Source organism: Condylura cristata, unplaced genomic scaffold, assembly GCF_000260355.1.
Source record: "Condylura cristata isolate star-nosed mole 26May11 unplaced genomic scaffold, ConCri1.0 scaffold00004, whole genome shotgun sequence".
NCBI lineage: Eukaryota > Metazoa > Chordata > Mammalia > Eulipotyphla > Talpidae > Condylura > Condylura cristata.
This window is the reverse complement of record NW_004567105.1, coordinates 24,011,835-24,027,143: the sequence shown is the minus strand read 5'-3', so window position 1 is coordinate 24,027,143 and position 15,309 is coordinate 24,011,835. Positions and strand designations below refer to the sequence as shown.

The 15,309-nt window shown below is 36.2% G+C and overlaps 1 protein-coding gene across 13 annotated transcripts in view; it reads right to left on the bottom strand.

The window, feature by feature from the left end:
* The window catches only part of PPFIA2 (protein tyrosine phosphatase, receptor type, f polypeptide (PTPRF), interacting protein (liprin), alpha 2), a 339,529-nt gene that overhangs the window by 134,953 nt on the left and 189,267 nt on the right, over positions 1–15,309 (bottom strand). For all 13 annotated transcript variants that reach the window (XM_004675845.1, XM_012720376.1, XM_004675847.1 and 10 more), the window contains one exon: positions 6,441–6,542. In XM_004675845.1, the coding sequence (XP_004675902.1) occupies positions 6,441–6,542 (102 nt within the window). The remainder of the gene's footprint in view (positions 1–6,440; positions 6,543–15,309) is intronic.

The window sequence follows — 15,309 nt, the reverse complement described above, 5'->3', positions numbered from 1 at the left end:
TGTCATGCTTATTATGCTTCATATTATATTAAATAGTAAATAGAAAATCTGACAGTAGCTTATTACTCTTTCTTTCTTTTGTTTAGTCAGGGGAAAGTGCAAATGCTGTCCTGCACAAATTATACAGTCGACTTTCCCACATTTGGGGAAATCACAGGGGTCAGCACATCTGGAGTGCAATGGGTAAGCTTTAACCTGGGAAAACCACCTTCGTGATCATGGTATCTCCCCTGCCAGGTAAGTATTCTTATTCTTTCTTTTACTCATCTGTGTTGATTTTTAAAAAATCCATTTTTTTTTGTCACTTCTGCCATTGAGAAGTGAAATCTATATTCTTTTTCCTTGAACTGGGGGGAGGCATGGAGTGTGTGATATGTGACAGTTATGATGGATACCAGTTTTTTATTTTTGAACCTCATTGCTAAAAGACAATACAGTTTTATCCAATTCACTGGAACACCTGTTCTTAAATCCCTGAGTCACTATATAAAATGGTTGATTACTCATTGTGCCAACAAGGTTGTGGAGATCCTTGAATATAAGTCACAAAGGAGTCTACCATTCAGTCTTTATAGCCAGACATAAGAGTCAAGAAATTATTGCACAAGTTAACCTCTAGATATTTGAGTCATCCCCTCTAAATTGTGTGCTAAGCATACCCATACAAGCTTGTAAGAACTTATAGTTAATTTTCAGGAACTTTGTGAACTGGTAGTTAAGCACAGTCATTATTAAACATAAATCATATAAGCTTATAATTAAATATATTTTTAACACTCAATATTTATTCTACCTTTTTATCTCTTCTATAATCTCTTCCACTTGCTTATTTTCAGTGTATCTGAATGGTAGGAATACAATTTAATATATTACTATACATTTTCAACCAAAGCTGCATTAGTGACATCATATTACTAGCTTAAATCAGCTACAGTGGGAATAATTATACCAATGAAATTTGCCGTATTTACTAAAGAATGGTAAATTACTAAATGACTATAGAATGGTATTTTTTTTTCTGATATGTCATTTACCACCATGTCACTCTCATTCTCTCCATCAAGTCATCTCAATGGAGAATCCAAACATTGTAGAGCAGAAAATGGCCATCACCAAGGCACCCTTTGAATCTCTGACTCACAGATATTATGAGTAAAATGTTGTTCAAGCCTTTCAATTTGGGGGTGGTTTCTTATGAAGCAATAACTAATCAGAAAAGACATCTCTAACCTTTTAGCATGGGAACAACACTGAGGAAAAGAAAATACAAAAATCTATTGGGAATTAGCTCTGAGTCAGGATTAATTTCTTGGTCCACTCTTGTAGAGACTTTCCACAATCTGATGGACAAAATGATTCACCTTATGGATTTTTGCCTATTTCTCTAGCTACTGCAATATTTTAACATGCATAAATATGACTGATTTCAGGAATAGAAGTTTATCATTGACCTGATATGGGCTTCTCATCATTAAGGTGAACAGTTATCACACAGGTTCACAGTCAAGTTCTAGCCATAGTCATCCACACTGAATGTATAACCTGAAGTCCACCCTCCACTTTTAAACAACCAGATTACGTCAAATTCCTGCCATTAAGGAGGGGAAGCTACCTTTTTGCACTGTATTAGAAACCTTTTCCAGCTATGTATTTGCATTTCATTAATGACTGTGCTTCTACCAGCAACACCATTTTACCAGATATTTGCTCGCAGTCATGCTATCATACACAATATTAGATCCAGGAATCAAGGTTTAATACTGGAATTTGTATTCTATAATCTATTGACTACTGAATACTAATTAGAATAAATATTTGCAAGATGGAATAAAAATATACCAGCACAAAACAACAGAAAAGTTTTCTTTTTTCTCACTGGTTGAGGGTCAGGAGAGGTCTGCCGTGCCATGTGGATCTCCTCTGGGGCGGGGATCAAACTCACTCTGAAGTGGCTTTAGCTTCTTAGTGCTGTACTTTAACCACTGTGCCACCAGAGAGGGCCCTGCCCCAAATCTTTTGAATATACCTTTGTGTTTTAATACCTTCCCATATTCTGAATGCCATCTTCACAATGTAAGATTCAGAAATAGCTCTCAGGCATGCCTACCACTAGGTGGCAGACATGTGACTTACTCAGTCAACCAGAGCCACTGGCCTTGGAAGATTCTGCAGGGATCCAGAAGATGAAACACACAGATGGCATGGGCAGCTATAGGGTCTGTTACTGGCACAGGTGGTGGCAGAGGTTATGTTTCTGGGGCTGAGGTTGTAAGCAAAGCTTGCAGGGTAAGAAATGTGGCCCTAGAAATAGCTCTGGAACCTCAATTTAGAGATTTATATATATATATATATATATATATATATATGTATGTATGTATGTATGTATATATATGTATGTATATATATATATATATGGTTTACTTACTGTCTTCTTGATTAAAACAATGGTGCTGTAATTTGTACAAGTAGGAACTCATATATTTTATATATAAATGTAGAATCAATTTGATACAGTGAAAATAATGGAAGGACAAAGGGTTTTTTTTTCCCTATAAATATTATCTCCCTACAGTTAGAGCAGTTCTGGGGAGTAACACATTTTGTTTTAGTTTTTTCCTTCATTTTTGTCATTTTCTTCCTACACTTTTGTCAGTGAAGAAAGGTTGAAAATAAAGCTTGTGTTATGTTTTATAAATACCCATTATAATTTTTGAAAATCTATATTGGAACAATCATGGATTATTTTAGAAGAGTTTGTGTGGAAGTCCTCAATTTTAATTACTTACAGTACCTGAATTTAAGAGCAACTCTAGCGATTACTTCCGATTGCTTTCATTCACTCATTACTGTTTTACAGGGTAGTGCTTCTGTCATAACAAACAATAAGCAACCATAACTTTCAGTTCTGACATAAGAATAAATACCTAGAGCCTTGTTTTTCATACACTTGTTACAAAGTAAATTATAGGTCAGATTAGGACTGAATTATATATTTAAAAAACCCAGCTCGCCATATATTTAAAAAACCCAGCTCGCCCTTAACCAACACATATGATTGGTGAGTGACAAAGGAACGTGTTTTATTAAATACAGATTCACTGGGTGCAGCTCTTATAAGCCATATGTGACCAGAATGAAATTACTGTGTTAGTTTTCCCAACAGTTCAAAAGAGTTAATGGAACTTCAGTAAGAGCACAGTGAGATACATATGTAAAACATTTAGAAAAACATTTTACACTTTATTAGGGTTACCTGGTACGCTTTTGTCTTTATTACGTGATATATTAGATGAACATCATTCCAAAAATTCTACTTTCTATTTGGGAGAAGGTATATGTAATGTAAACAGCAGATATGAGGGTTGGCTCCTTGTTGATTTTTTTTTTCTTTGCCGATATACATACATTAACACAAACAAATGTATCCATTTTGAATTTTCTTTGTAAATTGTGTGTGTGTTATTTTTCTCAGTGCTTGTTCACATGTTAACTGCTCAATGTGGAGAGAGTCACAATTTTATCAGGACCCTGAAAACTGAGAGTATCAATTCTACTTTAAAATTGCTCACAATCTAACACCAATCAAATTTTCTTTAAATGTGGGAAAGAAATGCTAACTTGTTGCTTTCTCTCCAATGTCAATATGTAGGTGTTTATAGCAAGGAGAAAACCACAACATGTAGAAGGAAAAACTATTATACAAATCTATAAAAATTATTGTATTTAGAAACATTTAATGGGACATTAATTTAGTCTCATTTTCAGCTCTGAATATTTGTTTGGATGATGAGACAGGGGAATCCATGGTTATATACCTGAAGAGGACATTATTATATTATCAATACTTCACATCATAAAGGTCTCACATTTATTTTCCTTGACATAGTCAACAACAAAAATCTTCCATATCACTGCTTTAAGGAAAGAGGAAAAATGTTTCCTGCATTCAATCATGTTTTCAACACAGCTATTTTTCATGCATAAAATGAAAGCTTCTTTTTTATTACCCTAATGGGACTTAATATTTGTATTTTTTCCACTTTGATTTCTGAATAGATATGTCAAGTACAGCATGCCTGACTTCCAAGGCTTTTTATGGGGTAGGAATCATAGGTAATTCTGAGCCTCATAATGAAATTGTGTGGATGTAGTCATCCAATCTGCCAGTTCTCTGAAATTAGTCAGAAACAAGTAGAAAAGACAATCCGTGATACAGCTGTCTGGCTCTTAAACAATAATCCTCTAAACTGTAGTAAATCTTTCTTCATGGACCTAGTAAGTAATTGCACTGATGGTCTCATGGCCATGGGCTCAGAAACTGGAGTTAGACTGTCTTAGCTTTCAAATCCCTTCTCTGCTATTTACTAACTACGCAATTCTGGCAGGTTATCTGCTGTTTTCCGAGCTCAGTTGCTTCAACTGTGAAATAGGGAAAATTATAGTATCTCCCTCACAGGAGCCCAGAAAGGACTAAAGGGCTGTAGAAAGAGCAGCTGTGCAAGGAATAGTACATGTGTAGCTATTAAAAGATTTTCTGGGACGTTTTAAAAATAGAGGACCAGTTGAAAATCTACAGAGAGGTTTGGTTTTTCCTTGATTCTTAGCTTCCTGTTTCTGTGTTACATTAGAAATATAACACCAACACACAATGTACTCCCACTCCCCCAAAGAGGAAATAAAACAAAAACAATCTTTTAGATTGTAAGATCAAATTAATAGGTACAAGAGGGAAGATGGGAAAAGGTTGGTAAATTATGTAAAAAGAGTTAACTATATAGTGAAAGATTAAAATTGGCCTTTCAGTGGTGAACTTGATGTAGTGTACATATATGAATTTTTAAATATTCACATCAGAAACATAGGATGTTATATTCAATGTTACTCAAACTAAAAAAGAATGAAATAGGGCTCTTCCTGGTAGCACAACAGGTTAAAGCACCGTATTATGAAGCACTCTGAAGCCACTGCAGCATGAGTTCCATCCCCAGCCAGGGAGCTGACCCACATGGCATGGCAGACCTCTCCTGACCTACTTGCTGCTCCCCTCAGCAGTGTACTTCAGTACATCTGCCTGTTCTGCTCCCCACTCTGATCTGGTGAATCCTCTTACCCACCACATGTCTGACCTGTACCCCAATTCTGTACGCATAAATAAATCTTTTTTTTTTAAAAAAAAGAAAGAAAGAAAACTAAAGGAAGATGTTGAAATGTGACAAACATCTCGTCATAAAGAAACACTAAATTTTCTTGGGAAAATGGTATAAATTTAAAAAAGCAAAGTAGGAAAAAACATAGAAAGACACAGAAAGAAATCATCTGAGACCTGATAAACTGTCCTTGTGTCCACCTTGAGGCACCAGACAGTGTGATCAAATTCTCAAAGTCTCATTGAAAACCATTTCCTTTTACATGGTCTGAATTCTCTCTACCATGAAATGAGACCATGAGAAAGGAGACAAACCGAGTGTGATCACATGAGTGGTGGAATCTCTCACTGGAGGTATAAGTGTAATGTTTGTGAAGCTGTGATTTTTGTATTATTCCCTGATGCCAAACAGAAAGTAAATACATTATTAACTAACATTACCTTATTTTTCAGTGTTCATCTGCTACAATAACACTGTAAATATTTTCCAACTTCATATGAAATTGAAATGCATCTATACGAAAATGTTCTATGTTCTTTCACTAGAGAACTGCTTTCATTAAGAGGGAATATGATAATGTATATACTGTATGAAATTTACTGACATTTTCCTGGGAACTAGAAAATATATTACTTTGGTGCAAATTCCAAACTTTAAAGTTACATGGCATGTCATGGTATAGAGAGGAACATATGGGTTTTCAAGAGCAGAATCCTGTAAATTCTATCAGCTTCATAAAGCAAGACTGACAACCTTGCAAAAAGGAAAAATAAAAAAAGTACACCTCTTTTAATTAGGAAAGTTCTGTTCTACTTGTTTTATATTCTAACACTTTCTTTAAAAAATAAATACTTTGCTAGAGTGAGCTAAGGACCAATGCGGTCCACTCCTACACAGCATCCCATAATCAAACTCACACCCTACTTCACTCGCCTCTGCTGCTTATCTTCAGCCTATGATATTCCGTGCTTCACCCCAATACAACAGTCTGAACATTTGGAAATCACTTTGAAACTTGGCCCTTCCTTACAAAGTCAAATAAAGGAAAGGTCACAACAAATAAGCACATTTTCTAAGCCAACATAGTGATTTAGTCTCTGAGATTATAATTTAGGTTTCCTGTCATCCTGTTTTGAGTTATACAGTATGTTCTTTTTAACTTTAAGTAAGAGACTTCAGTTGGTATCTAAAGTCTCCCTAAAATTTTAAATGCTTACATTTTTGTAAGTATACTAGATAAGACACTGAACTATATAGAGATGTAATTCCAAGCAGATGTAAGTTTATACTTACTCTTGTGTTGTTTCTTTCAGCTTTAAGTTCAGAAATTTCTTCTTCCTTTTCTAGAAGTTGTTCCCTGCAAGCATTTAATTCTTTTGTCAGTGCAGCAAATTCCTGAAAGGGAAATGAAAATATTTGAAGACTTTCCAAAAGAAAGAAAAAATATATATATAAACATTTGTATGGGAAGAATGGAAAAGGTTCAAAAAATGGAAAAGATGACAACTAACTGGCCAAAATGTATGTATGAAATACAGATGTATTGCTATCATTTAATTAACATGATTCTATTGTTCAGAAAATGGCAATCCAGGGTGTTTAAGTCTGTAACTTGTTACAATGATCTACTTATGTAACTACATAGACTTTAAAATATATAAGATATACTGGATTTAATATCAGTATGATAACATATTGATAACATGTAGTGATATAAATTTAAGCAGTTTTGTGACAAACTTCAAAAATATGCTGTCCTTCCCCTACAGCAATGTTCACATTAAGTAAATGAAATTATCAAAATAAAAAAACATTGAAAAGCCCTAAAAAACATCACCAATACCAACAAAAATTCTGCTTATTGTGTTATTTAGAGGTTATGAAGTTTATTTCTTGACAAGAAGAAAAAAAGAGAATGTGTTATAATACATGATCTAAAACTTCGACACTTTTTTAAGACTTATTAATTTTTGTATGTATATACAGAACCTAATGTATTTCTCATTAATTTGTGTTTGTCTTTTGCTGTGAAATTAAGCTCCATATAAACTGGGCTTCACTACTATACTCTCAGTATCTTAGGCATAGGGGGTGCTCAATAAGTATTATCAATGAATGAAAATTGATCATGTTGCTATAAAAACTGGCCATTCTGAAGTATTATCTTTCCATGTGACAAATGGAGACAACTCTTCAATGGCATTCTGCCAAAAGGAAGCCCAAGATTTCATGTAATGGGCATTTGTACTCCTAGACATAACTGGGGTACAGTCCAAAGGTGCAGGAGCAGTGAGAGGATTCACCAGAGACAGAGTGGGGAGCAGAACTGACAGATGGACAAAGCAGGGGAGCAGCGGGTGAGGCTGGAGAGGTCTGTAGCACCATGTAGTCACCACAAGGGTGGGGATCTAACTTGCACTGAAGAAGCTGCAGCTCACCTGCAGTGCTGAGCCTTAACCCACTGTGCCACCAGTTAGGGCCAGTTTTTTTCTTTCTCAAATTTATTTTGACTGAGAATATGTTCTTTATGCTTATTTTTATTTAACATTTTAATTGAATCACTATAGGGTATACCCATCAGCTATCGCCACTGTAGTGCACCAACCACCAAATCACTCACAGTCTACTCACAGTCTACCACCAAATCAACCACAGTCTGTGCTTCTTCCCTCCTGTCTTACCATCTCCTCCCACCCCATCCCCACCCCCAGCACCGTGCTTTAGTTCTATAGTCAGCTCCAAGGACAGGATTTTAAGCTTGTCTTTATCTGACCATTAGTTTGGTTCCTCTATATTCCACATATTGGTGACAATATCCATCATTTATCTTTCTCATTCTGACTTATTTCATTTAGTATAATCCCTTCCAGATCCATCCAGAGTGCTTAGTCACTCGGAATATAGCTACCTAATTCAACTATTGTGCTACAGGAACTTATAAACAAAATTATTTGAAAATGATGAAAAATAGTGAACTGATCCATATTTTCATGAAATCATTTAGTATTGTTCTAAATAATAAGAGTGATGCTTACCAAATATTTAAATATTTGAGAAAACTTAGCTACAGGCTGAGAAGGCACTGCCAGGAGTTCAAAAAGAAAAACAAAAACAAAAAGACAGTTTTGGTTAACCTAACCTCCACAAAGGCAAATTTAGTAAAGAGTAAATAATGATTATGCAATGGTGGGGAAGGTTTAGGGTTTATATTTTTGTTTGTTTCAAACCACTTATTTTGCTGAGTTTCTCTTTGTGTGGTTTCAGTTTAAACGAGTACTTCAAAGGCCTCCAAGTAGACTTAGTGCTTAGAAACAAGATGAAAGAATTCACTGTTACTTTTAGACTGGCATTACAAATAAATGTGATCTCCCCTGGTTGCTACCTACTTAAATGTTGTTGATATTATTTAAGAGGAGAATGGAATAAACAACAACTAGTAAACAATAAATAATTTCATAAAAAATGTAACTACTTCGTATTAAATGGAGAAGTGAACAATATTCTATGTTGCATATTATTAAATATAGGCACTTAAAAGCATTCTATACTAATGAATATTATAATAAAAACCATAAATCATAATGGTACATTCACCAGCAGGCTAATTAAAATATATATACATGGTTGAGCTTTCTAGATATAGAGCAAGCTATCTACAGAAAAAAGAAAGGATCATAAGGAATGATTTCAGAATTTTAACATTAAATATCTTTAGGTGTTAAAATCACAAGTGAATTTTTTATTAAAGTTTCTTCCAGTGTCTCTCTGGTATCAAAATTCTACAAAGGACAGATATGTTTTGATGCTTAGGATAAGAGAAAATATAAATATGTAAATGCACTGAAACAATTATACATTCAAAACTGAGGACAGAAACTAGTCAAAATACTGAACACAGAGGAGCTTGCATTTTTTATTTATTATCCTGGCACTGACAGTGAGCACGCTATTTAGTGACTCCATGTATTAACATTAGTCATACATTCATTAACTTCCTAGCAAATTGCAGGGACTACTTTCACATTCATTATCTCATCCTGTTCTCTAAATAATCAGAAAGGGAGTCTCATTCCCATTTTGTGAGTGTGGAAACTAAATTACTAAAACATAACACACAACACACAAGCCACAGAGAGTTAGTCAGACTTCTTGTCCAGGGCTTTTCCACGATATCATTTTGACCCCAGTTGTTAATCAGGCAGTCTTCCCTTTCCTTATTTGAAGCATTTGATACCCATTACTTAGAATTACTTAGAATTATCTTGCATGATCCTCCATAATTAGTCCAACGGGAGTGTGCAGAATAGTAAGGCCAAGGTGGGTTATTCCTTCTGAGCAGAACGACAAGGATTTGACAAACACATCCTGCATATTTAAGACAGCAATGGAGGCAAGTACCTCCTAGGGGTTTGTCATCAAATATTTCTATTCTATTCCTTTGACATTTTTTATCTATCATTTCCATTTTACTATTAATACGAACTAAAATGTATCCCCTCTTTTTCAGAAGATAACAGTAAATATAATTAACAGGCTTGAGTCTTTATGTCAACTACTTTGCAAAATAACTTATATGATGTCATTAATTCTAATAAAATGCTATAACGAATGGCTAAAATCTCACTGACCAAAACTAAACACCCTTATCTTATGTTCCAATAATTATATACCTTGATATTTAATAAAGGAGTTGAAAATATAAGTCCAGGTGCCTCCCTGGTAGTGCAAGGGGTTACAGTACAGCGCTATGAAGCTGCCTGCAGCCACTGCAGCAGGAGTTCGATGCTGACCCACCACATGGCTCAGCAGACCTCCCCGTCTATCTGCTGCTCCCCTCAGCAGTGTACTTTGTTGATCTGCCTGTTCTGCACCCTACTCTGTCTCTGATGAATCCTCTCACTCCCCACACCTCTGGTCTGTACCCCAGGTCTTCAATGCAAAAGTAAATAAATAAATAAAACCTTTAAAAATCTGCTTAACGGGCCCTCCGTGGTGGTGCAACGGGTTAGGAAACAACACTGCAAGCTAGCAGCAGCTGCTTCAGTGTGAGTTCGATCCCCAGCTAGGGGGGTGACCCACATAGCGTGCCAAACCTCTCCTGTTCTGCCCGCTGCTCCCCTCAGCAGTGTACTTCATCAATCTGCCTGTTCTGCTCCCCATTCTGTCTCTGGTGAATCCTCTCACTGCCCCTGCACCACTGGCTTGTACCCCAGTTCTTTATGAATAAATAAATAAATCTTTAAAAATTAAATAAGAAAAATATAAAAATCTGCTTTACAATGTCTTTTAAAAATCAACAAGGCCTACTGAAGCTAAGAAAGTCATGCAAATTTAGACAGCCAGTATGATTTAATTTATTTTTATTTTGAATAATGATAATAGGTTGTTTATTATCTCTCTGGTCTTGAATTGTTCCCTCCTAATTTGTCATTTTGTTTGTAAAAATTACATCTTTCTCATTCTCACAAAACTTTTTAGAACTTCCCAACATACCAAATTTAAACAGATTTTAACTTTTATAAACACAGCATCCAAAATATGGCCCTTTCACATTTAATGAGATTCATTTCTCAGTGAAGAAGAGCAACTAGCACTTTGAGCAGAAGCCACTTTGCTTTGCCTTGAACTTAGCATTTTATCAGAATTACTCATAACTTCCTTACTTTTTGAGGGGTGGGGATACTGAAACTGAGCATGGATAAGTATATTTTTCAAGGTTACACAGATGAGCTGTTTTAATTCCTACAAAACACTGCCTTCTTCTTGCTGAAAATGATCAAGTTTCTTGACAGTTCCAACCAGGACCAACTTATCATTTCTTTCACTACCCATCCATACATGCACCATTTCTTGAGTACCTAGGATATAACAGACCTTGTGCTCGGTGCTGAAAGACAGAGGGTAACTTTGACATAGCTGGTGCACATACTGACCTCACATACTTTTCAGAATTCACATTTGAGCCACATCAAAGAATTTCTATTACTAGCAAGCACTCAAAAACCACTACCAAGTATCAGACACAGAATATTATTAGTTTATATGCTAAGAGACACTGTGGCTTGACAGATGACCTTGAATCTCTAAAGCCAATGAGCTAGATGTCTGTGTTCTGTATGTACCCTGCATTTGTTTTGCATCATTGACACAGGAGTAGTAGGTTACCCACCCAAAACTTCTCAGAGCAGTCACTTTGTTTCCCAACAAGAATCTGCTAAAATGCACACTTTTTTTCCCCAAGGACTAAAACAACATTTTCCACTTTGTATTTTACTTGGAATTTTAAAAAGTTGTTAGGACACAGAGTGCCACTGAAGAACCTGCAGACTAAAAGGGAGAATCCCATTCTTTTTTCACTTTATTATATATACTTACATCTTTCTTCATTTTGTACAAGTTTCATTTCAGTTGTAACTTCCAGGGATTTCCCACCACCACATCATCCATGTGTCATCACCATGGTCTCATGTGTTCTTCCCACCCCAATGACAATCAACTAACTATGAACACCTTTTTTTTTAAAAGATATTTATGCATGCAGAATTGGGGTACAGGCCCAAGGTCCAGGGGTGGTGAGGGGGTTCACCAGGGACAGAGTGGGGAGCAAAATAGGCAGATCATCAAGGTGCACCGTTGAGAGGAGCAGAGGGTGAGACAAGAGAAGTCTGCTATGCCACGTGGGTCACCTCCAAGGCAGGGTTCAAACTCATGCTGAAGTGGCTTTAGCTTCTTAGTGCTGTATTTTAACCTGCTATGCCACCAGGGAGGGCCCAGAATCCCATTCTTTTTGTAGCATGCATTCATACACAATCTTCTCAACCCTCTCCCTCTGTCTGTGTGTCTCTCTGTAGCTCTCTCACACATACACACACATATTCATATGAGCACATCTAATGGATCCCCACTATTCTAATATTCTAAGTGCTGGAGAGATCAGTAAAAGATTGAGTTTTGAAGTACCAGCTCTCAGTGTTTATGCATTCAGGCATTCATCACTCAAAGTTACTTTACTCAGTAGTGAATCATTTCTGGCTACATCAATCTCCCTCAATATTAACTCAACTCACGATGTAGGACATTAGTGCCTTCAATTTACAAAGCAAGGTAAAATGACCTTTTATTTGTTAGTATCTTAAAGATTTAAAGGTCTCATATCTTACAAACCAATACAAGTCATCTAGTTTCTGTGCAAACCTACTTTAAACTACAAGTCTCTTAATTACATAGTGTTGTGGCCCTCGCTGGTGGTACATAGGTTAAAGTGCTGCACTATGAAGTGATCCACAGCCACTGCAGCAGGAGTTTGATCCCAGGCCAGGAGTTGACCCCACACGGCATAGCAGACCTCTCCTGACCTGCTGGTATTTCTCCTCAAGAGTGTATTTCAGTTTGTCTGCCTATTCTGCTCCCCACTCTGTCCCTGGTGATCCGCTCATCCCCTGCACCTCTGGCCTGTAACCCTGTTCTTGGATGCATAAATAAATTAATAATTAAAAAAATACATAGTATTGAAATTTCCTTTCTTTTGGCTAAATTCCAACTATCACTTCTTAAATTCACTGCCTACCTCACCATTTCTCAAAGCTATTCTTGAGCACTAATTACACTCTGAGGCTGCTGGCAGGAGCTGTATGCCTGTTATATCATTTATTGATCATGACAATGTTATTACAATCTTAGGATACATGAGAAAACTTGGGTCAAAGAACTTAAGTTACTCTAGTCAGGCCAGTGCCAGTGTTGATACATCCCTGGGCCTGTCAAATTCCAGAATAGGGCAAACCTGTTTTTTCATCTTATCAGTGGTTTCACCTACATGTGCTGGCATGTGAGTTAAGGATTAAATTGAATGATTCCAGTATCTGAATTGCCAATTTTTCAAAGAATAGCCCTAGATCAGTGACTTGTTCCCAATCAGTTTCATGCAAAAACGCTTCTCTTGTTTCAGTCTCTGCTTGTGTTATTCTGCAAGTGAAAAAAACACAAGAGCAAAATACAGATTCAGTTTAGCAAAACATAGAGACTCAGTTCTCATGCCTATTACATTCTGTAGCGGTTAAGACAGTCAGGAGGAGACTACATTCTGTCTCTGGCTATGCTGCCTCACCTCTTATTCTCATGCCTCTTTGTACCTGAGAGATCTCTCTTTCCTGACAGATTTTCCAACTTCAGATACACACAGCCTCTATTTTGAATATCATCATTTACTAATTAATTTAATATTAAACATGAAAGGACTGAAAGAGACTACGGACTTCTCTGATGCATTTTAGGAGACAGAGTGCTTATTCAAGTGGGAAGGACATATTTCCTCATTAATTAAGTGTTTGAAGGGCCTTGATGTAATAGGTGAGTCCTCGCCTCAGAAAAACAGGTCAGGAGAAGATAACAAGAGGGAAATTCCAGCTTTTAATTTCATGTCAGCAATATCAGGCAGCTAGCTGTGTCTAGAGCAATCTATGACAATTCATTCATAATGATTACAATGTTAACACCCTTTACCTTTCAATTAAACCTGCACTTTCTAATCGGTGGGTCACTTAGTAAAAAGATAATGGGCTATTGCTGCGGTCCTGTAGGTGAGAAAGCCCTGGCTGAAGAATTATGAGCACAAACCAGTTTGAGAGAAAAGAGAAAAAATAAAGAGTAACTCAGAATTTAGCTTCACCAAACCTCACCAACACCCTCTCCAACCATACAAAGAAAAAAAAGAGAAAAAAAACATATTTTAGGTTTATTCTCTAATCGTCGAACATTTGTGCAAATCAAAAATAGCTCTCAGAAAAGCATATGGCAGGGAAGTGTGCTGACTTGACCATCCAGCATTTAAATTAGACAAAATTAACCACTTCAAAATGTTTTACAATAACTTCCTAAGGCTGTGCTCCCAATTTACTATATTTTGGTGTTTCCTCTCTTTTAAAAATGAAAATTCTAGCAACCTTATGTGTAATATTTAGTAGAATGCACTAAAACTCAATTTCTTTGAATATAATTTTACATAAATTACACATATAAAGATACATGTCTTTCTCCACACCATAGGACAACATTTGTAGAACAAATTAGTAATGGGAGTATTAAAATTAGAGAGATGAAAACAAACCAAAAAATGAAGATACTTATATGTTTTTTAAATTTTATGTCTATACATACATCACAGTATTAGTTGTTATAAACTCAAAAGGGTCTTTAAAAAACATTTAGGTTAGAAACAAAAATAGCATTTGTTTCAATAACCCATATCTTTCTCAAGCTGTCTCTCTCTGCATGTATATTATATAATCAAATGCAATATTATTGACCTCTGTTGTTATGTCTGTCTCTTACTTGCACATGAATGTAGGAAAAGCTGTCATCTAAAGTTACTGTGTGAAACAGCCTTTTCTCATGGTCAGCTGTGGTTAGACAGCTGGAAGGTACAATCCCTGTATATCTAACTCAATTTGACAGTCAGAACTGGACTCAGAGTTTCACAGAAATTCTTGTGCAGATTTAAAAGATGAAATTTTAATTCCATGCAAGTAATATCTCTTGACCCTTTGATATTTTATATAACCATATTCCAATTACAAAACTGTTTTGCCTAAAACAGCAAAGTAGACAATTCTGTGAATGCATCCTGGTGAGCGAAGGGATGAACGTCTGTTTAAAATACGGGTCCTCTGTATTTTAAAGCGGGGCACTGGGAAGCTAAGGCCACGTCAGCACTTCAGTTTAATCCCTGCCCTGGAGGTAACCCACATGGCCAGGCAAACCTTTCCTGGCCCGCCTGCTGCTCCCCACAACAGTGTACTTTGACAGTTGGCCTGTTCTGCTCCCCACTCTGACTCTGGTGAATCCTCTCACTGCCCCTGAACCTCTGGCCTATACCCTAGTTCTGTATGCATAAATAAATAAATCTTAAATACATACATACATACATATGTACATAAATAAAAAGTGTTGCCAAAGATATACAAAGAACTGATGAAACTCAACAAAAATAAAATGAACAATTCCATCAAAAAACAGGCAGAAGAGCTAAAAAGACACTTCTCCAAAGAGGAAATGCAGGTGGCCAACAAGCATATGAAAAATGTTCAACATCACTCATAATAAGGGAGATGCAAATTAAAACCACAATGAGATACCACCTCACCCCAGTGAGAATGGCACATCT